At 39.2% G+C, this 23286-nt stretch overlaps 2 protein-coding genes and 1 pseudogene across 9 annotated transcripts in view; 1 reads left to right on the plus strand and 2 right to left on the minus strand.

The window, feature by feature from the left end:
• LOC104014005 (secretory carrier-associated membrane protein 1) overlaps positions 1-23286 on the plus strand; it is a 92800-nt gene that overhangs the window by 62280 nt on the left and 7234 nt on the right. For 3 of the 8 annotated variants that reach the window (XR_015705884.1, XM_087762630.1, XM_087762635.1), the window contains 5 exons: positions 5397-5556; positions 10509-10610; positions 12482-12599; positions 14383-14533; positions 18117-18170. Coding sequence is in view for 7 of the 8 variants with exons in the window: in XM_087762630.1 (XP_087618756.1) it covers positions 5397-5556; positions 10509-10610; positions 12482-12599; positions 14383-14533; positions 18117-18170 (585 nt within the window). In the remaining variant the exon portion in view is untranslated. Of the gene's footprint in view, positions 1-5396; positions 5557-10508; positions 10611-12481; positions 12600-14382; positions 17396-18116; positions 18171-23286 lie in introns of those variants that run through there. The other 5 variants (XM_087762631.1, XM_087762632.1, XM_087762636.1 and 2 more) reach the window with 4 other exon arrangements.
• Positions 18895-22673, minus strand: LOC148055151 (uncharacterized; annotated as a pseudogene).
• The window catches only part of LOC104021652 (LHFPL tetraspan subfamily member 2 protein), a 97484-nt gene continuing 93092 nt past the window's right edge, over positions 18895-23286 (minus strand). The window contains exon 3 of the mRNA XM_087762637.1: positions 18895-22995. Coding sequence (XP_087618763.1) covers positions 22739-22995 — 257 coding nt within the window. The 3' untranslated portion in view covers positions 18895-22738. The remainder of the gene's footprint in view (positions 22996-23286) is intronic.

Consider the following 23286-nt stretch of genomic DNA (forward strand, 5'->3'; position numbering starts at 1 on the left):
GGAATAAAATGGCAAGATGGGTGTCATCAGATCCCAATGGATGTAATCAACAAAATAACAGCCATGTCCCCACCAACCAGGAAAAAGGAAACACAAGCTTTCTTGGGCGTTGTGGGTTTTTGGAGAATGCATATTCCAAATTACAGTCTCATCCTAAGCCCTCTCTATCAAGTGACCTAGAAGAAGAACGATTTCAAAGGGGGCCCTGAGCAACGACAAGCCTTTGAACAAATTAAACAGGAGATAGTTCATGCAGTAGCCCTTGGGCCAGTCCGGGCAGCTCAAGATGTAAAAAATGTGCCCTACACCGCAGCTAGGGAGAATGGCCCTACCTGAAGCCTCTGGCAGAAAGCACCAGGGGAGACTTGAGGTCGACCCCTAGGGTTTTGGAGTCAGGGATACAGAGGATCCAAGGCTGGCTATACTCCAACTGAAAAAGAGATTTTGGCAGCATATGAAGGGGTTCGAGCCGCTTCAGAAGTGGTTGGTACTGAAGCACAGCTGCTCCTGGCACCCCGACTGCTGGTGCTGGGCTGGATGTTCAAAGGGAGGATCCCCTGTACACATCATGCAACTGATGCGACATGGAGTAAGTGGGTCGCACTGATCACACAACGGGTTCAAATAGGAAACCCCAGTCGCCCAGGAATCTTAGAAGTGATCATGGACTGGCCAGAAGGCAAAGATTTCGGAATATCGCCAGAGGAGGAGGTGACGCGTGCTGAGGAGGCCCCACTGTATAATAAACTGCCAGAAAATGAGAAGCAATATGCCCTGTTCACCGATGGGTCCTGTCGTCTTGTGGGGAAGCATCAGAGATGGAAAGCTGCTGTATGGAGTCCTATAGGACAAGTCCCAGTAACTGCTGAAGGGGAAGGTGAATTGAGTCAGTCAACATATCCCGTCCCCCATGCCGCTGCCCGGTACACTATCCTGGGCCTTTAAAAGCAAGTCCTATGGCGACATGGCACCCCAGAAAGAATTGAGTCAGTCAATGGGACTCATTTCCAAAACAACGTCATAGACACCTGGGCCAAGGAGCATGGCATTGAGTGGGTATATCACATCCCCTATCATGCACCAGCCTCCAAGAAAATTGAGCGATACAATTGACTGTTAAAGACTACACTAAAAGCAATGGGTGCTGGGACATTCAAACACTGGGATACATATTTAGCAAAGGCCACCTGGTTAGTCAACACTAGGGGATCTGCCAATTGAGCTGGCCCTGCCCAGTCAAGACTTTTACATACTGTAGAAGGGGATAAAGTCCCTATAGCACACATAAATATGCTGGGGAAGACAGTCTGGGTTCTTCCTGCCTCAGGGAAAGGCAAACCCATTCATGAAACTGCTTTTGCTCAAGGACCTGGGTGCACTTGGTGGGTGATATGGAAGGATGGGGAAGTCCAATGTATACCTCAAGGGGATTTCATTTTGGGTGTGAATAGCCAATGAACTGAACTGTATGATGTTATTTGCTATATAATACTGGATGTCATCACTTCAATGATTACTATGTGCCATATCAACGGTATTACAGCAAGAGTGCGCTCTCTGCTGGGTAAAAAACTGGCTGAATGTCCGAGCCCAGAGAGCGGTGGTGAATGGAGTCAAATCCAGTTGGCGGCCGGTCATGAGTCGTGTTCCTCAGAGCTCAGTATTGGGGCCGGTTCCGTTTAATATCTTTGTCAATGATCTGGATGAGGGGATCGAGTGCACCCTCAGTAAGTTTGTGGACGACAGCAAGATGGGAGGGAGCGTTGATCTGCTGGAGGATAGGAAGGCCCTGCAGAGTGACCTGGACAGGCTGGATCGTTGGGCTGGGGCCAACTGCATGAGATTCAACAAGGCTAAGTGCCGGGTCCTGCACTTGGGTCACAACAACCCCATGCAACGCTACAGGCTGGGGGAGGAGTGGCTGGAGAGCTGCCTGGCAGAAAAGGACCTGGGGGTGCTGGTTGACAGCCGCCTGAACATGAGCCAGCAGTGTGCTCAGGTGGCCAAGAGGGCCAATGGCATCCTGGCCTGTATCAGGAATAGAGTGGCCAGCAGGACCAGGGAAGTGATAGTGCCCCTGTACTCGGCACTGGTGAGGCCGCACCTCGAGTACTGTGTTCAGTTTTGGGCCCCTCACTACAAGAAGGACACTGAGGTGCTGGAGCATGTCCAAAGAAGGGCAATGAAGTTGGTGAAGGGTCTAGAGAACAAGTCTTATGAGGAGCGGCTGAGGGAGCTGGGGTTGTTTAGTCTGGAGAAGAGGAGGCTGAGGGGAGACCTTATTGATCTCTACAACAACCTGAAAGGAGGTTGTAGCGAGGTGGGGGTTGGTCTCTTCTCCCTAGTAACGAGTGATAGGACAAGAGGAAATGGCCTCAAGTTGTGCCAGGGGAGATTTAGATTAGATATTAGGAAAAATTTCTTCACGGAGAGAGTGGTTAGGCATTGGAACAGACTGCTCAGGGAAGTGGTACAATCACAGTCCCTGGAAGTATTCAAAAAACATGTGGATGTGGTGCTTAGGGACATGGTTTAGAGGTGGACCAGGCAGTTAGGCTAACAGGTTGGACTTTATGATCTCAGAGGTCCTTTCCAACTTTAATGATTCTATGATTCTATGAATCGCCCAGATTAATGAAGAATGAACTTTGATGAAACCAAGCGAAGTGCAGATGTGATGGAACCAGAACTGGCTTCAGCATGCAACAATCCAACACCACACACCATCTCTCCTGCCCTGAAGGACTGTTATGACAGATGAATCCCAAAGTCATGGACTAAATGAACTCAACGGACATTTTAGAGGGATGGCCCATAGACTAAGGGCATGATCTCTGTGTGTATATATCAAAAGACAGGAAAAGTGGTGGTGTTTAATTGGAATCATAGAAACATACAATGTCCTGAGTTGGAAGGGACCCATAAGGATCATCAAGTCCAACTCCTGTCCCTGCATAGGACAACCTTCAAAATCACACCATATGTCTGAGGGCGTTGTCCAAATGCTTCTTAAATATTGTCAGGCTTGGCGCCATGACTACCTCCCGGGGGAGCCTGTTCCAATGCTCCACTACCCTTTGGGCGAAGAACCTTTTCCTAATGTCCAACCGAAACCTCCCCTGGCATATCTTCCTGCCATTCCCTCGGGTCCTATCATTGGTCGTCAGGGAGAAGAGATCAGCACCTGCCCCTCCTCCTTCCCTTGTGAGGAAGCTGTAGACCGCGATGAGGTCTCCCCTCAGTCTCCTCTTCTCCAGGCTGAACAGACCAAGTGACTTCAGCCGCTCCTCATACAGCTTCCCCTCTAAACCCTTCACCATCTTTGTGGCTCTCCTCTGGACACTCTCTAGTAGCTCCGTATCCTTTTTGTACTGTGGGGCCCAAAACTGCACACAGTACTCAAGATGAGGCCGCACCAGTGCAGAGTAGAGCGGGACAATCGCCTCCCTCGACCGGCTAGCAATACAGTGCTTGATGCACCCCAGGACACGGTTGGCCCTCCTGGCAGCCAGGGCACACTGTTGGCTCACGTTCAACTTGCCGTCGACCAGAACCCCCAGATCCCTCTCCGTGGGGCTGCTCTCCAGCCTCTCGTTCCCCAGTCTGTATGTACGTCCAGGGTTGCCATGTCCCAGGAGCAAAATCCGGCACTTACTCTTGTTCCTTGTATTGGAAAGGGTAGGACCTGGGCATGATGTATATGGTATGGAATAAAGGGTGGATACTGTCCTGGTTTCAGCTGGGATAGAGTTAATTTTCTTTATATGAGCTGGTATAGTGCTGTGTTTTGGATTTAGTAGGAGAATAATGTTGATAACACACTGATGTTTTAGTTGTTGCTAAGTAGTGCTTACACTAGTCAAGGACTTTTCAGCTTCCCATGCTCTGCCAGGTGCACAAGAAGCTGGGAGGGGGCACAGCCAGGACAGCTGACCCACACTGGCCAAAGGGATAGTCCATACCATATGACATAATGCTCAGTATATAAGCTGGGGGGAGTTGGCCGGGGGGCAGTGACTGTTGCTGGGGGAGACTGGCTGGTCATCAGTCAGCAGGTGGTGAGCAATTGCATTGTGCCTGACTTGTTTTGTATATTCTTTTATCATTATTATAATAATTATTATAATTATTATTTTCTTTTCCTCTGCTGTCCTATTAAACTGTTTTTATCTCAACCCAAGAGTTTTGCTTTTTTTTTTTTCTTCTGATTCTGTCCCCCATCCCACCAGGGGAGGGGGACAGTGAGCGAGCAGCTGTGTGGTGCTTGGTTGCCAACTGGGGTTAAACCACAAAAGACTTAAATAAAAAAATCATTGCTGTAAGGAGCTGCTTGTGCACTCTCAATTATAAATACTGTATTTTGTCCTGGTCCACGAGGATAGAAACTGTCCTCTGAGACTGCAAAATTACTTCTGAATCACTAGTTATTGCTGAACAAAGACAGAAATTCATGTTCATCTTTTACGTCTGGTAGAACTAACTTTTGTGCCAGATAGCATGAAAGTAGTAGTTGTAATGTTTTTTACTACTGCTGTATCTTTTTCTGTTCCAGGAACTAAATATATTTGAAATAAACTGTGAAGTTGTAATGCCAATGCATTTTCTTTAGTAGAAATTCAGAAGTTAACCTGTAACAAGGTCTGCCAATGAGAAAATGCCAGTATTGAGCTAGGAACTGAGCACCAAAAAGGCAGATGTTTAAGACCAGTGTTATAAGAAATATTTGAATATGCAATATGTTTTAAAGGATCTAGAACGGCTTCTTGCAGGTCTTGTTTTTCTGAGAAACTTTTTTACTAAGTAGGTTTTTTTGCTTTATTATGTGTAAGACAAAGAGCTTTTCATTAAAAGATGTTTTTTGAAAATTTGCTTTTCAAATTAGAATGTGTACAGTGCTAAATGTATGATGTATTTTATGTAATTTATAAGCTTTTCTCTAAAAAAAAAAAAAAAATCCAGTAGTTTTGTATTGTAATATTAAGGCTGACAGTCCTGCACTCATTTCCTTGCCTGATTGTAAGTGAAAATAAATAACCAGCATGTTAAGAAAAGTGCAAATATCTGTATGCAGTAATTACTGTAGAAGAAGTATCAGTTATTGCAGCTCTGGAAACCTCTTTTTTTCATTTTAGGTTTGAAAATATTTTATTTTTATAATGTTTTTTTTTTCTTCACTTCATGAGTTTTCATGTTCAGTACTTTCACTTGTGAATACTGGCTTTAACCCGAAAGTTAGAAAACTATAAAAATCAGCTTATTGCTGAGAGAAGATTTTGATTTATTGTCAGCATGCTTATGTTTTGTTTAAAAATGCACAGTTTGGGTATTACTTTAACAGCTGTAATTTATTATATGAACATAATTTAATTAAGACTTTTTTGCTTTTGCTTCTGCAGTCCATACAGTGACACTGTTTCTTAATATCTTTGGCTGTTTGGCCTGGTTTTACGTTGATGCTACGCGAGGGGTTGATTTTGGATTGAGTATCCTATGGTTCTTGCTTTTTACCCCTTGTTCTTTTGTCTGCTGGTACAGACCACTTTATGGAGCTTTCAGGTAAGAACTTCAGCTTGACTTAAGTTAGTGTATTTTGTTAGTATATTGTAAAAAAAATTACTATACTTGTTGAAATGCATTAACATTCCTGAATTTGCTTGTTTATCATTATGATAATCCTTTAATATGATTTCATTAGAAACAAGTAGAATGTTTGCCATTAATTCAGTTGCTGTATCTGAAATGTTGATGGCAACAGTTAGGAATATCATAGAATATCCTCTAAAATATTTTAAAAGTATTTGCTCCTGGGAGCACGGAAGGTTCAGGAGCACATCTGAAATGCTTGTACACCAGCACACGCAGTATGAGAAACAAGCAGGATGAACTGGAAGCATTGATCAGTTCCCATAGCTATGATATCATTGGTATTAGCGAGACTTGGTGGAATGACTCCCACAACTGGAGTGCTGGGATGGAGGGCTACAGGCTGTTCAGGAGGGATAGGCAGGGCAGGCGAGGTGGAGGAGTTGCACTGTGTGTAAGGGAGAGGTTTGATTGTACAGCCTTTACAGTTAGTGATGATGTGGTTGAGCGCCTCTGGGTGAGGATTAGGGGGATGGAAAACAAAGGAGATGGTGTAGCGTGTGTCTACTACCGATCGCCCAGCCAGGATGATAGCAGGATGATAGAGTTATTCTATAGGCAATTAGGAGAAATCTCTGGATCGGTAGCCCTTGTCCTTATGGGTGATTTCAACTTCCCAGACATCAGCTGGGAATACCATACTGCTGTGATGAGTAAGCCTGGGAAATTCTTGAAGTTTGTGGAAGATAACTTCTTGTCACAGGTACTCAGGGAGCCAACTAGGAAAGATGCCCTCCTAGACTTGCTGTTTGTGAATAGAGAAGGACTTGTGGGAGATATGATGGTAGGTGGCTGTCTTGGCCACAGTGACCATGAAATGGTTGAGTTTAAAATTTTCAGTGTAATGAGAAAAAAGGACAGCAGAGTTGCTACCCTGGACTTCAGGAGAGCAAACTTTAAGCTATTCAGGGAGCTATTTAGCAGAGTACCCTGGGAATCTGCTTTTGAGGGCTTAGGAGTCCATGAGTGCTGGTCAGTTTTTAAGAACCACCTTTTAAAAGTGCAGGAGCAGGCAATCTCATTGTGTCGAAAGTCAAGAAAGCGGGGCAGAAGACCAGCTTGGCTGAACAGGGAACTCCTCGTGGAGCTCAGGAGGAAAAGGAAATTGTACGATCTCTGGTAGCAAGGTCAGGCTTCACAGGAAGATTACAGAGCTATGGTTCGTATATGCAGGGAGAAGACATGAAAGCCCAAAGCTGAACTAGAGTTGAAACTGGCCAATGTTGTGTCAGACAACAAGAAGGGCTTTTTTAAGTACATTAGTAGCAAGAGGAGGTCTAAAGAAAACATTGGACTGATACTTGTTGAAGATGGTCATCTGACTAATAGGGATGAAGATAAAGTGGAGGCATTCAATGCTTTTTTTGCCTCGGTCTTAAATAATACTGATAATTTAATAATACTTGGGCTGTCCGGTCCCCTGAGTCGGAGGACCACGAGTGTGGGAACAGTGACTTTCCATTTGTGGACACTGAAATTATAAGGGACTAGCTGTATCACCTGAATGTTCACAAGTCCATGAGGCCTGATGGGATTCATCCCAGAGTATTGAAGGAGCTAGCGGATGTTACGGCAGGACCCCTCTCGATCATCTACCAAAGGTCTTGGGAGTCTGGGGAGGTCTCTGCTGACTGGAAGCTATCCAACATTATTCCAATTTACAAGAAGGGAGTGAGAGAAGACCCAGGAAACTACAGACCTGTTAGTCTAACCTCAGTACCTGGAAAAATTATGGAGCAGATCATACTGGGTGCTATTGAAAGGCATTTAAAGAACAATGCAATCATCAGGCACAGTCAACATGGGTTCACAAAGGGAAAGTCCTGTTTAATTTGATATCCTTCTACGATAAGGTCACGTGCCTAGTGGATGAAGGGAAGGTAGTGGATGTAGTTTTTTTGAATTTTAGTAAGGCTTTTGATACTGTCCCTCACAGCTTCCTTCTGGACAAGTTGTCCAACTGTAGGATGAGTGGGTTCACGGTGTGCTGGGTGAAGAACTGGCTGAAGGGCAGGGCTCAAAGGGTTCTAGTGAATGGGACTACATCTGGCTGGCGACCGGCCACCAGCGGGGTTCCTCAGGGTTCAATTCTAGGGCCAGTTCTGTTCAATATATTTATCAACGGTCTGGATGCAGGAGTTGAATGCACCATTAGCAAGTTTGCTGATGATACTAAACTGGGAGGTGCTGTTGACTCTCTTGAGGGACAGGAGGCCTTGCAGAGGGATCTAGATAGATTGGAGCATTGGGCAATGATTAATGGTATGAAATTTAACAAGTTCAAGTGCCAGATTCTGCACCTGGGATGGAGTAATGCTGGGCACAAGTATAAATTGGAAGAGGAGTGGCTGGAGAGCAGCCCTGCAGAAAGGGACCTGGGGGTGCTGGTTAACAGCAGGCTCAATATGAGTCAGCAGTGTGCCCTGGCAGCCGAGAGGGCAAACTGCATCCTGGGGTGCATCAAACACAGTATAACCAGCTGGTTGAGAGAGGTGATTATCCTGCTGTATTCAGCGTTGGTGCGACCTCACCTTGAGTACTGTGTGCAGTTCCAGGTCCCGCAATTTAAGAAGGATGTGAAGATCCTTGAACATGTCCAGAGGAGGGCAACAAAGCTGGTGAGAGGGCTGGAAGGCAAGTCCTATGAGGAGGACCAGCTAAGGACTCTGGGTTTGTCTAGTTTGGGGAAAAGGAGGCTGAGGGGCGACCTCATTGCTCTCTACAGCTTCCTGAGGAGGGGAAGTGGAGAGGGAGGTGCTGATCTCTTCTCCCTGGTATCCAGTGACAGGATGTGTGGGAACGGTTCAAGGCTGTGCCAGGGGAGGTTTAGACTGGACATTAGGAAGCATTTCTTTACCGAGAAGGTGGTCAAACACTGGAACAGGCTTCTTAGAGAGGTGGTCGATGCCCCATGCCTGTCTGTGTTTAAGAAGCATTTGGACAATGCCCTTAACAACGTGCTTTAACTTTTGGCCAGCCCTGAAGGGGTCAGGCAGTTGGACTAGATGATCGTTGTAGGTCCCTTCCAACTGAAATATTCTATTCTATTCTATTCTATTCTATTCTATTCTATTCTATTCTATTCTATTCTATTCTATTCTATTTATAGCTTCTACCATTAGCATAATAGTTGTAGAAAATATTTAACTTCGTATTGGGCTGATAACAATTTTAAGGAAAATTCTCATTTTATCTCTATCCCTTTACAAGCAGGTTGTCTTCAATTTTTGGCTTCCTGAATTAATTTGATAAAACTCTACACTTAAAAAATCTTATATTGTTAAGTGACCTGCAGCGTCTGTAGTTAAAGTAGACTGAGATTCTTAAGAATGAGTAGACCAGGTATATCATAATCAAACTCCCATATGTTTCTTAGCTTTTAGCAGTCTGGATTTTGCAGACTTTACAAGCTTGAGGTGTGGTATCTTAGTCTTTAAAAATAGAATGGTTGGTTTGCATGCAAAATTGAACTTTTTTTGTGAAAATCAGCATGTATAGATTCTAAATTCCTGTATTCTTACAGTATTTCTTGGTAATTATTTTTTACATCGAAATGAATCAGGATATTCTCAGTTTAATTTTTGTAGAGAAAGATTGATAGCCATAAATTGCAGTTGAACATAGCCTTTAGACTAAATGAGATGTTTCTCTTTGCTAACCAAGGAGGTATTGCTCTACCTGCACATCTTTGAGGAATCATATAGTTTAACTTACATTTGCTCATACACTAAATTCTTATATCCTTAAGGCTAAAAAATGAGAAGAGTATTTTTCATTTACTAGTCTAACTTTTATTCATGACTTGGGTTACAATGTGGGTACAAATTGAGATAAAATAAAAATACAGAGAATTGCCAGTATTTTAAAATGGTAGCTTTCATTAACTAATTATAAATCTTACATACTCTCTCTTAGTAGTGTTGTTTTATATGAAATTATTAATCCTGATTTAGTGGAGTTTAGTGTCACGTTGTCTTTCAGGGTTTTAGATCTAGTAAATCCTTAGCATTTCTTAATGAATATTTATTGTTTGGAAAAGGAAAACTACTACTTGCATATTCAACTTTCAATCATTTGTTCAGCTGAAAATGAAATAGTTATTGAACTGAACTGGTTGAATAAATAGAAATGAACAAATTCCCTTCTGCAGAAAGAGCTATTATTGGCAAAATCTGGTTCTGTGACTTAAGTGATTTTTACTTCCTTCAGAAATTTGGTAGGAAGCATATCATGCGATCATTAGTTTTGATAGTAATACCTTGAGGTCTTTGTTGAGATTTTGACTGTATGTTTATATTTGGGGTTTTTTTACAGGCTTTTAATACTTTCGGTCTTCATCAGGCTGACCTTTTAGTAATTTAAACAGCAAACATATTTTTTGTGTATTTTGTTTTTAAATAACAGCTGCTTCACTATTCTGATCTGCATTATGTTTCAGTAATTCCATATTAGATTTTATGTCCTCTTACAAGTAAAATATTTTCTTCCCATCCTGCCAGCGCTGTGAACTTCAATCTGAAAGTGGAGCAGACTTCTGTTCTTCATGCATTGTAGCAAAAGTTGTATGTTTAGTCTAAGAGGCCCTGCTGTGTGATGAACAGAACACTAAGGAATAGTATCTTGCTGCTATTCTTCCCTCTGTTAGAGGTGCAAGTGACAAAAATACTATATTAAAGAAGCAGCAGCAGCTCTAGTAAATAAACACTCTACAAAACCACAGAATTACTGGTATTTCAAGTTACCATAAATAAATCAAAGCACTTTTCCTCTAGTTCATGCAGAAAAAAATTTTAGATTGGTACTACAGTATTTGTAAAAAGTCATAAATTTCCTGGCTGCTTTAATTTTCCCCCCCCCTCTTTCAGGAGTGACAGTTCATTCAGGTTCTTTGTGTTCTTCTTTGTATATATCTGTCAGTTTGCTGTACATGTACTTCAAGCTGCAGGATTTCAAAGATGGGGAAACTGGTGAGTATTCTGTTTTCTGTAGCATTGTACTGTCTGTAAGACAAACACTCATATTCGATATAGCAACTGCAATACAGTGTGTGTTTTTAAAAAAAAAATCTTGTGTTCACTGGAATTGTTACATTTAGCACTCAAAAAAGCATTTTTGGAGTGCTCTTAAATAGGAAAAGCGTGTGAAACATATCCCAAGAGTGTGAGGTACTTCTGTTATTAGGCTGGTCAAAATTTTATCTTTCAATATGTAAGCCACTTTGAACTACTCTTTTATACATTACCTCCCCTATTTTAGTGGTGTGTGGAGATGTTATTTGCTCTATATTTAGGATAAAGAAATAAGCAAAACTGAGAGAAAATGAGAATAATTTAGTCTGTAATAATATACTGTTTGAATATTATTTTGTATCATTAGTTATTTCTAATTATATTAGTATACTTACTAATGAAATTTATGGCTAAAATTTGAAGAATAAGTCAACATTGTATTTGGGTGAATATAGTTGTATATCTTTGATATTATTTGAAAAGCTCATTTGTCCAAGTCAGCTCCTTATTCTGTAATAGATGATTTTTCATTTTGATGCTTATAAGTATATAAGCTTTTACTTGAAGCTTTTATGTATATATAGCTTTTATTTGAAGCTTCAAGGTCTAATATTTAGATTTTACAAGGAAAAGCTATTGGGAATCAGTCATCTTTCTTGGAAAAAAAACCCAACAAACTTGAATTAACAAAAAGCGTGGTTGTAGTAGCCAGCTGATAGCAGAGAGCTATGACTGGCAATAATGTACCTGGGTAATGACACTTCTGTGTATCAGTGGTTTTCTGCTAACCTCCAAATGTATGTAAGGCAGACAAAACATCATTGCTTTAGAACTGGAGTGTAAGGAAAAATCCTGGTTTATTATTTTTGCTCTCAAATCCAATATTTTGCTTTTTCATAGATACCTTGATTGACATGAACAAAGTTAAAAAGTAATTTTAGAGGGCCAACTCTCCAAGTATGTGGAGTGTGCTTTTAAGGATACTTGGGGAAGGGGTATGAAAAGTAGCCAGATCATCAGAAGATGCTAATTACAGTTTGGATTTTGAAGTTCTGTGGTAGAGTCCAGTTGGACATAGGGGATATCAAAGCAATTTGAAACAAGTAGAGGAAAGTTTTAAGGGTGTTTGGGTTTACAGAAATTTTTTGCTTTTTTCAGTGGAAGAATCTTTTCCATCTTAATGTTTTATTTTTCTTAAGGCAACCTGCTTTTTGTGGCTTCAAGTTTGATATTGTACTTTTATGTCGGTGTTTCAATTTTGAAGAACGGGGAAATGTTTGAAGTAGATACTGATATAGCAATCTTTTCTATTAATTAATTTGACACTATCTACTTAAAAAAAAATATATTAACCCCAATTGAGAAAGCATCACTGTGTGGATATAACTAAATGAGTTTTCCCACATAGAAGCTCTGTGTGTGTGGCATGTTTTTGTTTTATTTTTGAAGAAGTTAGAAGCTATCTTTTTAGGGACATTTTCTCTTCCACGAAGTCATGTAGTCTTAAATTATTCTGAAATGATAGTATGACCAAAAAAAACCCAAAAGGTGATGAGTAACTCTCTAATGTCTCTCAATTTCTTCACAACTCTCCTCATCTTTAAAATTTTCCTTATAGTTTCACTGCATTCATTGGGAAAATGGCAACTAAGCTGTAAAAGCTTATTATAGAACAGAAATATGCTCATGTATAATTTCCATGACTTTTTCTTCAAAAATATTCAGTTGATCAGAACCAGGAGGTTATAAAGCTTCCCTTGATGTGGATACCTGTGGTTGAATGATTCATGTGCTGTGCTAGTAAAGTTTGTCTTTTCTTTTTCCTTCAGTGGGTGGATTTCATCTCTTACTGGTCTTAATAAGAGTATCCCTGTTGGCATTATGATGATAATCATAGCTGCACTTTTCACAGCATCTGCTGTTATTTCATTAGTTATGTTTAAAAAGGTAAGTTACTTATTATTCCCCTCTTCTGTTTCCTATGTTTGATCTGGATTTTGCTTTTCCTGCTTGAGAGAGGTAGTCTCTCACAAAGTAATGGGGATTAAATGATATTCTTGGGGATGCACCTTACCTTTTAACAACTGTGCTTTTATAGTACTTTTTTGCTTATACTGTCATGGAGTTATGAAATGCTGTTTTTACAACGCACTTATTTCTGCAAACTAAAATGGGGAAGGATAGCTTTGAATAAGAGAAGTTGGGAGGTAAGCCCACAATGAAAGGGTAGGTGAGTGCACTGGACACTAAGGTAGGACCTATAGTGCTAGGTTGCAGTTTTCAAATCTGTGGTGATTCATCAGGCTGAGTGAAGCGTGATTCAAACGATTGCTAAGTTTCAGCTCTCATCAAAATCATTCCCGTTAAAATCAATAGAAGAGGGAGATGCCTGGCACCTCAGAAAAGGATTTTTATTTCTCTGCTTATATTATTTTAACATTTTGCTGTCAATTAATGATTGCGTAGCATAAAAGCTCAAAGAAAGATGCTTGGTTCCTTTTTGTGAATTTCCATCCAGAAGGAATAAGTTTAGATACTAATGCACTAGTAAGTTTTTTATGTTGTTTTGATTAAATGTAACTGAGAATGCTGCTGCTGATGTGCTGGCAATTCTAATAATTCAACCTCAATTACAGTTACGCTTTAAGGTTTTCACATACCCAAACTCTTCTGGCCTATTTACAGTAAGCTAGAAATTTTAAGCATAGCCTGGAGATGTCCCTTCTCCTTATTTGTTTTCTGCATAAATACTCAGGTACAGGAGAAAGAAACAAACAAGAAAAATGTATGGTGAGCATTTTTTTACACTCTTTCTACCACATGCATCTGGATTGTTTTCAAAAAACATGCATACTCAGATATGACCTGGTGTGTCTTTATGGGTGAAAAATAGTCACATTTATAAGAAAGAAAAAAGTTACAAAATGAATTTTCCTGCTACACGAATGAAAATGTCTTCGTAATATTATTTGATAACTTTATCGTGACTTGATTGAATATGAATCAGAAATAGCATTTTAATTTTAATACTCGGGTACTTGGAAGTTACTCAGGATTTGTTTTTTTGTTGTACTAGAGATTATAAGCTATATTGTTTAATACCTTTGCTTATTATGCAGAGCAATTGGTCATCACACTAGTTTAGCAGATATTTATCTGCATTATTGGGATATTTTATGCTTTCTAATGTTCAGTCATAGCTTAGCTTAATAGGTTCTTGTAACCATGTCAATCAGAGAAATTAAGATGTTTCTAAAAAATTTATGTAGAAAAAAGTTTGCCAGAATGTTATTGACACAGTAGATTCAAAAATACTTTTTTGGTTTTGTTTCCTGCTGTTTCTTTTAACATGCACACTTACAAACTCTTTTAATGAGTACACCAAGTTTTATACAAATTGAGACAGAAGATGCTTTTGCAAGCTATGGGTCCTGCGTTATGCTAAGGATGCAGCCTGTTTGTGTATTTAAATGTTATTTCGGACAGTAGATACCACACACATTTTAGTGAAGACCTACAAAACCCCTCTGAACTTGCAAAAAGTTACAGATATCCCTACAGTCAAACTGTCCATGCACAGCAGGGCAATCAAAAGTTGAAGGATTTGTGGAAAAAAAACCCCCAGATTTCTCCACCACACAGCTCTGCTTTGTGTTTGAAACTTTGCTATTACTCTACCAAGAAATGGAAGGCTTGGCACACTTTTTTCACTGCTTTTACATCTCCCTAGGTGCATGGTCTCTACCGCACAACTGGTGCTAGTTTTGAGAAAGCGCAGCAGGAGTTTGCAACGGGAGTGATGTCCAACAAAACTGTGCAAACTGCTGCAGCCAACGCCGCATCAACAGCAGCAACCAGTGCAGCTCAGAATGCGTTCAAGGGTAACTAAATGTAGGGACATATAAAAAGTCATGACGGTTCTCTTTAATTGTACTTTATTTTCCAGTCATTTATTATATTCCCTAAAAACATAGATCAAAATACACACAGCATGTTTGTCTCTTCTGCAGCTGTGCATGGGTAAAATGGGAAATGTTTGTTTTATTTTATTATAAATTTATTTATTTTAAAAAGATAACCATTCTCTGCCCTTCTTTAAAGTGTTGCATTCTAGAATATAAAGCCTTCCATATTTTATGGAGGATAAATAATTTCAACAATTGGCCTGAGAATGAATTGTGGTATATAATGATCAAATAAATATATTAAGAATTTGGAGGGGTTTTTAGTGGTTCACTCTGTTTTTTTTTTTAACTTCAGGAAAGCACTTTGGATCTTTTTTTTTTCTTTGTAAGAACTGTTTTCCCTATTTCTGCTATAAGAAGTGGGGTAGACTGAGAGATCTAGAAAGTTAGGTTTGGCTACTGCTTTTGCAATTTCAGCAGCTGCTAGAGGACAAATACAAGTAAGATAGATATAAATTCTTTTCTTGTTTTATTTTTAGGATAAGTCTTTTGATATAAACCTGTAAGTTTGCATGAATACTGTTGAGTTATCTGATCTTGTTTAAATAGTGTTTTGGTCCAGAATTTACCTGCACCACTTTATAATTATAGCGTTTGTTTGTATCTGTTTTCATGGAGTATTCTCTACCTGTGAGAAATGAGTATGGTGCAGAAACATTCTCTGTAATAGAATGTATAATGCAGTGTACAGTTTAAGGAAGTTAACTGATGGTTTCAATCTCAGAGCTAAATGATTTGCTATTTTTAATTTCAGTATTCATGTCTTGGGGTAATCGTTTTGCTGGAAAAGAAACAAATATTGACCTTTAGAACACTAGTTTCATGCCCCCCTTTCCTCTTACATGCAGTGGTATTTTTGTGTTTGGGGTTTTTTTAAATTTTTTTTTAGTGTAGTTTTGTGTTTAACAGTGGTACTAAATCTCTAGCCTTGTCAGTCACTCTGTTTACTGCTTGTCCAAAAATCGAAATATACAGTATTTAATTTTCTATTGTCTAAAATCAAGCTTTTTAAGAAATGGAATGTAACAGATGATACATTATTTCATTTTAACGCAACTCAGCCATCTCTGTGATTTGATTTAAGCTGGGAACAAAAGCTTTTAAAATATTTTGAGTTGGAAAAGTGAGAAATCTTCGTCTTTCACAAAGTTAAATTTTAACTCATTGAACTGGAGGCCTAAGAGGTTAAATTGGTGCTGTGGAACTGAACAATCCATAATGGTACGTACCATCAAAATATTCTAGAATTTAATCAAGTCTTACTATAAAGTGATGTTTCTCTCCTTTGAAGGCTATTTGATATTCTTGGATTGCCTCATGAGTTTTATGCACAATACTTGGGCTTTTTTTTTAAAATCTGTTTTAGAAAATTAAAACAGGAAGGGACCACATCCTACAACCTGCATAAGTACACACTGTAGTTGAAATTAATTCAGCTCTTAAAGTGAATTACCTTTAGTAAGACTGAGCATAAAATTCTGAGGCCCCTCCATGTTCTGAATGTGGACAGACTTTCATAGATTAATTCTTTTTCACTACAGTGTATAATAACATAATAACATAAGAGCATTACAAAAAATAAAACCCTTAGCTTAATCCCTGGATCAATATTGTACTGTTAGAATGAAGTACCTATTAGTCTCCTTTCTTTTACCAATTTCTTTAAATCCAGCTTGAATTTGGATAAATGTAGTAGTTTCACCTATGCTGAAGTTCATATTAATGAATATACTTGCTTCTAAATAGTCTCTGCATCATGAAGTTAAAAGTCATTTAAATATTCTGTGTAATAGGGGCTCTAAAATTCTATACTAGTGGACATGCTAGCATTGAACTTAAATTTGCATGGAATATTATTAAAAACCTTCCAGACAAAACCACAATTTTCTGTTGAGATCAGGCATCACGCTTCTAGCAGCTGTATATCAAGATTGTTCTTTTCATAATCTTTTTTATTTAACTTGAGGATTGTATCTAGGAACTCTACTATGGATTACTTTTAAATCTAAATTTAAGCAATTCTCTTTGATATCTCTTGGATATGAATCATAGGGACATCATCCTTGCAATTTAATTTAAGTTTTAATATTGCATAATCACATACATTACCAGAATATATTATGGAAAAAACATTAGGAATAGAACCTGAATTTGGCAGGTAGATTTTTTTTCCCCAAATGTTTAACTGCTCTTTGAGAAAACATATTTAATGTTCTATGTATAGGGATCGTTGATTTATAATGTCATGGGTTGAATGTACAGATTTAAACCCCCTAAGTGAAATTCAAGGTTCAGTTACACGTGAATTGTTTAAACCAGAAATCTCTGACACTTTGCAGTCCAAAAGGGAGGGAGAAGTTTGAGTTTAGCTTTGACAACAGAAGGCTGATATTTGTTAAAATATTTTGTACCTAACTCAAACTAGATTTTACAGTCTCTTATTAATTAATTATTAATTAACTAATTATTAATCAGAGTATGGCACCCACTTAAGTTGTCATTATGTAGTATTGTGGCAAATTGAGTACAAAGTATGAAGTTTAAACACTGGAATGTCTGTAGTCGTTGATCTGTAATTTAGGAGTTGGTTTTATTTATCTGGGGGATGTTTGTATATTTTGTAAATTACTAACAATGCTCTGCCATCCTGGTGAATGTCATGGTTCTCTACAAATGCACTTCTTCTGTCTCTCTGTTGCATGTCTGAGTAGTTCAGAAGTTTTGTATATTTATGGTATTAACACAGTGTCATAGAATAAAAAAAGTCTTTTTTCCTGATTGTTTGCTCTGTATAGTTTTGAACAATATAGGGATTTTTCTTTTAAAGGTCAGGATAACATGCAGGGTGGCTGATCTATGTAAAAGTCTCACTTGGTTTTTATAATTCTGCTGAAATGGGGAAGCAAAATGTCCACTATCAAAATAATACATTAGGGTAACGAGAATTAGTCTACTCAACTGTTATGAAGAAAATTCTTAAACACTTGCAGCCCACTTTCTTGTGCTCTAAACTTAAGAGGGTTAAAATCTAAACATGTTCTGTCATTACTGAATGAAATTTTACAGGTATTAAGTGAATCCTAAAACATTATTGAAAGTAAAATGAAGTTGCTGAAAACAGCATTGCTTTGGTACTGTTTATTTTCCTAATTTCTGTCTATGAATTGATACTTCTGTATCACTGCTGTGTCTTGCCTTTTTTTTTTTTTAGGCACTATCACAGTCTGTTGATTTTTTTTCATATCATATCAACTGTAACACCTGCTCTCTAGTACTGAATTTATTACCAGGTTTTCTTTGAAGGGCAAAATGAGTTCATCTAGACCACTGTGACGTAGTTATGTTTGCAAATACACAATACAGAGAACAGCACTCTGAGGTACAGTTGGGATTATTTTGGGAGATAGCAGATGTGAGTTTTTGAAGACACCTGCGCATGCATGCATCATTTAGTAGTGAAATTCTTCATCAACTTAATCTGTTTCTTTGTAATTTACAGATCTAGGGTGGCAGTGGCAACAGACTAAACAGTTTTTGAACTTTCTTGTAAATGGTAAGCACAGTTGTGCAGCATGATACAGTCATGTTTTATGATTAGAATTATTGCACAATTTAAGTGCTGTTGTGGGGAGATAATTCCCCTGATTTGCACAGGCTAGTTGTAAGCACTAAGTTGGGAAAGCAAGCACACACACAGAAAACAGCACAGGGAAGAGAACTGTGATTAAAAATACATTTTAATTGAAATTTAGATTAGAAATAACACATTAGGTACATCATTCATGCTAACAAATGTACATAGTGGTGACTTAAGAACAGAATAACAGTGCCACAAATAAACCATGGCTCAAAATCTACTCTAGCTGGATTGCCACAGCCTCTCTTCCTATACAAGGCGGCTGTGGTGTATACATTGCTGCCATGCTCTGCTGTTGTTGGGCTCTGTCCATTCCTTGTGGTAGGCACCAGTGCCCACTGCTTTCAAGGAAGACTTGAACTCTTCTCCATTTATCACTAGGACATGAGATACTCTGATGTGGGATAACAACGCAAAATGGTAATGATTTGGCTGAAAAAAACATCTCGGAATCCAGAGAACTTTATTGAGTAAAATAGATACAAAGGTGATATAGACAACCCAGAAATAGCTCAATAGGAATGTTTTTTGCAGTGCCACATTATAAATAAAGCCCATTAAGAAAAATTGCTGAGCCTTTTCAGCTTTTAGATTGTATATTGCCAGAGATGGATACAGCTTCACATTTTAATTGTCTGTATTGTATAGATCTGAGTATTTCAAATCAATCTAGAAGAGGCTTTTGTTTAAATCTTTAAGCGACTGTTACTACTGTTGTATTCATCTTCAAAATGAGTGATTTTGTTGCATTACTCTATGCTTAGTTTGTCCACAACATCAAAACTCCAGCCACTTCTTCCCTGGGAAGTCACTTTTCAAATACCTTGTTTAAAACCAAAACCATAAAAAATAAACAAACCCCCCTCCAAACAAACAAAAAAAACCCCAAACCAAAACCCATTCCCATTATTGCACATCTCACACAAGTTTATATATATATATATATTAAAAAAAAAAAGCTACAATTTTAAAAAAAAAGTCTATGGCACTTTACAGACTATAAGTTTACAAAGTCAATCAAACCACAGATGTTTGAAGAATTTTTCAGTACCACAAAACCAAAGTTAAGCTGAACTAATTGGCGCACAGGTTTTAAAGAATCCGCAGCAAGTTCTTCTAGATCTTATGCAGTGCATGTACATCAAGAAGTAGTTAAACTCTGCAGCCCCCTCATGAAATTAATTAAATTAGTTTAAAGCTGATTTCTCTCTCTCCCCCCCCCCCCCAAACATCTTTGAAAGCTACTGCTGAGGTGAAATTCAGGAACAACTTTAAACAGCTGTCAAATTTAATGAGTGCACCCTACACCTGAATCTGCAATATATACCATCTTATCACTTGCTAGAAAAACAGAACCCTGAGAAAAAGAAATTCTGATTATTTTTTTCTGTATTTTTTCCCAGCCTGTCTTCTATCTGTGTTATGTGATGAACATGGCTATTCTTGCAAGTTAGTTGATTATGCTGTTACAGAGCAAGTTGATAGTATACCAGCAACAAGCAGAAAAGCTGGTTCTTCTTGGTTACAAATGCAAACAAAAGCAAAACATGCCACTGAAAATACTTCCTTTGTACTTAAAAACCCCACTATTAAATTTTTCCAAGCGTTCTGTAGATCACAGCAGAGGTCGGCTAGTAATGTATATGAAGGTTGGTCACTGTTTACTTCTAAGCCAAAGCACAGCTGAGCTAGTGCCCTAGCCTCTGTAGCACACACTCCAGTAGGGGGCTCTGGAGGAACATCAGAAGGATGGTTTGAATCACCTTGCAGCTGTGCTGGACAAGCCAAGTGCATGCTCTTCAGATGGTATGTTTGTGTGTTATAGGAAAAAAAAAAACAAGAAGAAAAACACAGGTGTGGACAGGACATGCTGGCTGTGATTTTTGTCCTCAGACACTGCTTTGTGCTAGTAATTTTGATTTGTTAAAATCTTGCTTTGTGCAGGCAGTTGGCATAAATGGTGCCAGTCCATAACTTTGGGTTTTTTTAATTAAATATTTAGAAGTTAATTACCCATTTTAAACTAGAATATGGTGGAAGTGGGATGCAGAAGCAGGTGAATGCAAGAAGAGGCTAGATTAAAACAATCTCTCTTTAATATTGGCAGAAATTGACCTTGTTTTTTGCACGGTGGCTCAGAGATCACCTCCATATCCATCCAGCATGTGACTTGAATGCACACTGGACACAGATGTGCGCAAGCTGGGAGCTGGGAGCTGGGCCTGGTTTGCTCCATAGCTTGGCTGGGCCAAGGCGGTGTCTGTGCTGCACAGCAGGCATAGTGCTCAAACACCGCGACTGCTAGTGTTCGCCCATGCTCAAGGCTAGCCCTGGGCTTGCGGTCATGACTGCTGAACAAGTCTTCTATTGTGAATAACTTGAGCAGTGTATTGAAATTATCTATCTACCTGTACAGTAACAACAATTTTTTAATAGCTGTAAATAACTAATGGCACACTTTAACGGACTGACCAGGCATAAATGAGAATCTCTGCTCCATATTATACAGTGAAGTGATGGAGACAACACTGGTATTGGATGATGTTAAACATTACCAAGAAGTAAGAAGAGGAATCTAAAATTCACTTAACATTTCATTAGAATTATTTCTCAGATTAATTCTTCCCAGTGATCCTAAGCCACAGTTGCATAATTCCTTTTTTTAAAATACCTTTTAAATTTGTTTTCAGAAATAGTTCTAGTAAGTGATGTGACACCTCTCGTGGTTTAACCCCAGCCGGCAACTAAGCACCACACAGCCGCTTGCTCACTCCCCCCCGGTGGGATGGGGGAGAGAATCGGAAGAGTAAAAGAGAAAACTCATGGGTTGAGATAAAGACAGTTTAACAGGGAAAGCAAAAGCCGTGCGCACAAGCAAAGCAAAGCAAGGAATTCATTCACTACTTCCCATGGGCAGGCAGGTATTCATCCATCCTCAGGAAAGCAGGGCTCCATCACGTGTTACGATTACTTGGGAAGACAAACGCGATCACTCTGAACGTCCCCCCCTTCCTCCTTCTTCCCCCAGCTTATATACTGAGCATGATGTCATATGGTATGGAATAGCCCTTTGGCCAGTCTGGGTCAGCTGTCCTGGCTGTGCCCCCTCCCAGCTTCTTGTGCACCTGGCAGAGCATGGGAAGCTGAAAAGTCCTTAACTAGTGTAAACTCTGCTCAGCAAGAACCAAAACATCAGAGTGTTATCAACATTATTCTCATCCTAAATCCAAAACACAGCACTCTACCAGCTACTAAGAAGAAAATTAACTCTATCCCAGCTGAAACCAGGACACGCCACAATACAACTAACTGCCTTTGAGAAAGGAATGTCGTTTGTAGCAAGGTCTGTTTTATTTCTGCTGATTTAGTTGGAAAAGGATCCATACTACATGTGGTTAAAAACATGGGAAAAGATCTTCCCAGCCATTTAGAATTTGGCATGACTTCCTGAAAAAATGTAAATTTCTTAAGGACTCAGCTGGCTCTGGGACGTGAGACATACTGATCTGTGGACTAGGAATGAGGTTTCACTGGCAAGAGAAAGAATAATACTGTTAAAGTCCAATGTGTGATCTACATTTGTAGGAGAAGCTAAAGCCCAGGCCAGGCTGTTGGCATTCACACCATAATGCCCAGCTGTGCATCTGCTTGGGATTTCAGGAGTTTCTAATAAAGGCTGTAGAAATATTTCTAACAATGGGATTTCTAACAATTTTATCAGAATCAGGTGAAAGCCAGTGTAACAACAGCTTCTTTGCCCAGTCAATGAAACCAGAATCATTTACCTGCTAAGTAACAAGTGGCATACACCTTGCACTATAAGTTTCAAGACAAAGAAACCTGGCAGGGACTCAACTTTAACTGCTTAAAGATTGGTGTAAATGGCGTCGCGTCAACTTTGCTCTCTCCATCATATACTTGCTATCCAAGAAGGCACTGTACTTTAAGGAAGTTCAGTATCAAAAAGCACCTCAATGAAAAGTATTGTACCAAATCAGGTGGTGGTAAAATATTCACAGGTGAGGGGAGCCCTTGGAAAAAAAGCCTAATTAAAATAGGCTTCTCCTTTGTATAAGAAAAAAAACTGTGCTGGCTTTTATTATTTTAAATCCAAATTCTTCAAAGTGACCAAGGTAGGTAAGACAATCCAATCAATCAGAATTTGTCAGTTATAACAACAACATTCCTGCTATATACACATGATTCCGCACCTCCCCAATTGGATTAGTAAATTCCACTGCATCCTGATAATAGAATGAAACTAAAAAATTCCCCAAGTATTTACATTCTGCTTTCTTGGGATCCTTTGATCCTCATTGCCCAGCAAGGAAGAAAGACCATTTCAATAGTTCAGGGCTGGAATGTATGGGGCTCAATCACACAAATGGTGGAAACAAGTAAGCGGATCTGCTTGTCCAGTCAATGGAAAGCAAATTAAGATCCACACGCTGGTGTTTTTCCTGCTGATGTTTTTCCCACTGGAGTTAAAGGAGGCAGATAAGGTTTTTTCCTTCTTCTATTTGTTCTTGCACTTTGTCACTGGATGTGGCTATTTCAGCTTGCGCCGAGAAGACTGCACAGATGAACGTCATAATAGTGCCACCAATAGCTGTGTAGAAAGCCCAGCCCAAGGAGCAGTCTCCTAGTTTGTAAGCAGAAGCATAAGGTCCACAATAGCTTATTGCTTTCTGGCATCCCCAACCTGCAGGGTAAAGCATCAAGCCTAAGATAAGGAAGAGGCCTAGAAATAAAAACAGAAAGAAAAGAGAAAAGTTTAACAAATGATCAATTTAACACCAAACACAGCACATGTAGTGATGGTTATCAGGGTGACTACTCACTCATAAGTACCAGCATTGGGAGAAGATGACTCTTCCCCATCCATCCTTCTTTTACTGATTGTTCCCTAGTATATACTGTGTAGTGTTTTATCTAAACTTGGAGCTATCCTATGATTTTTCTTATGAAAGGTTTGTTTCATATGATAATGACTTTGTTCTTAATTTTAATCCCTGTATTCCTTCTACATTCT

This window comes from Nipponia nippon, unplaced genomic scaffold (assembly GCF_047370975.1).
Source record: "Nipponia nippon isolate SJK-2023a ecotype South Korea unplaced genomic scaffold, ASM4737097v1 scaffold_26, whole genome shotgun sequence".
NCBI classification, from domain to species: Eukaryota; Metazoa; Chordata; class Aves; order Pelecaniformes; family Threskiornithidae; genus Nipponia; species Nipponia nippon.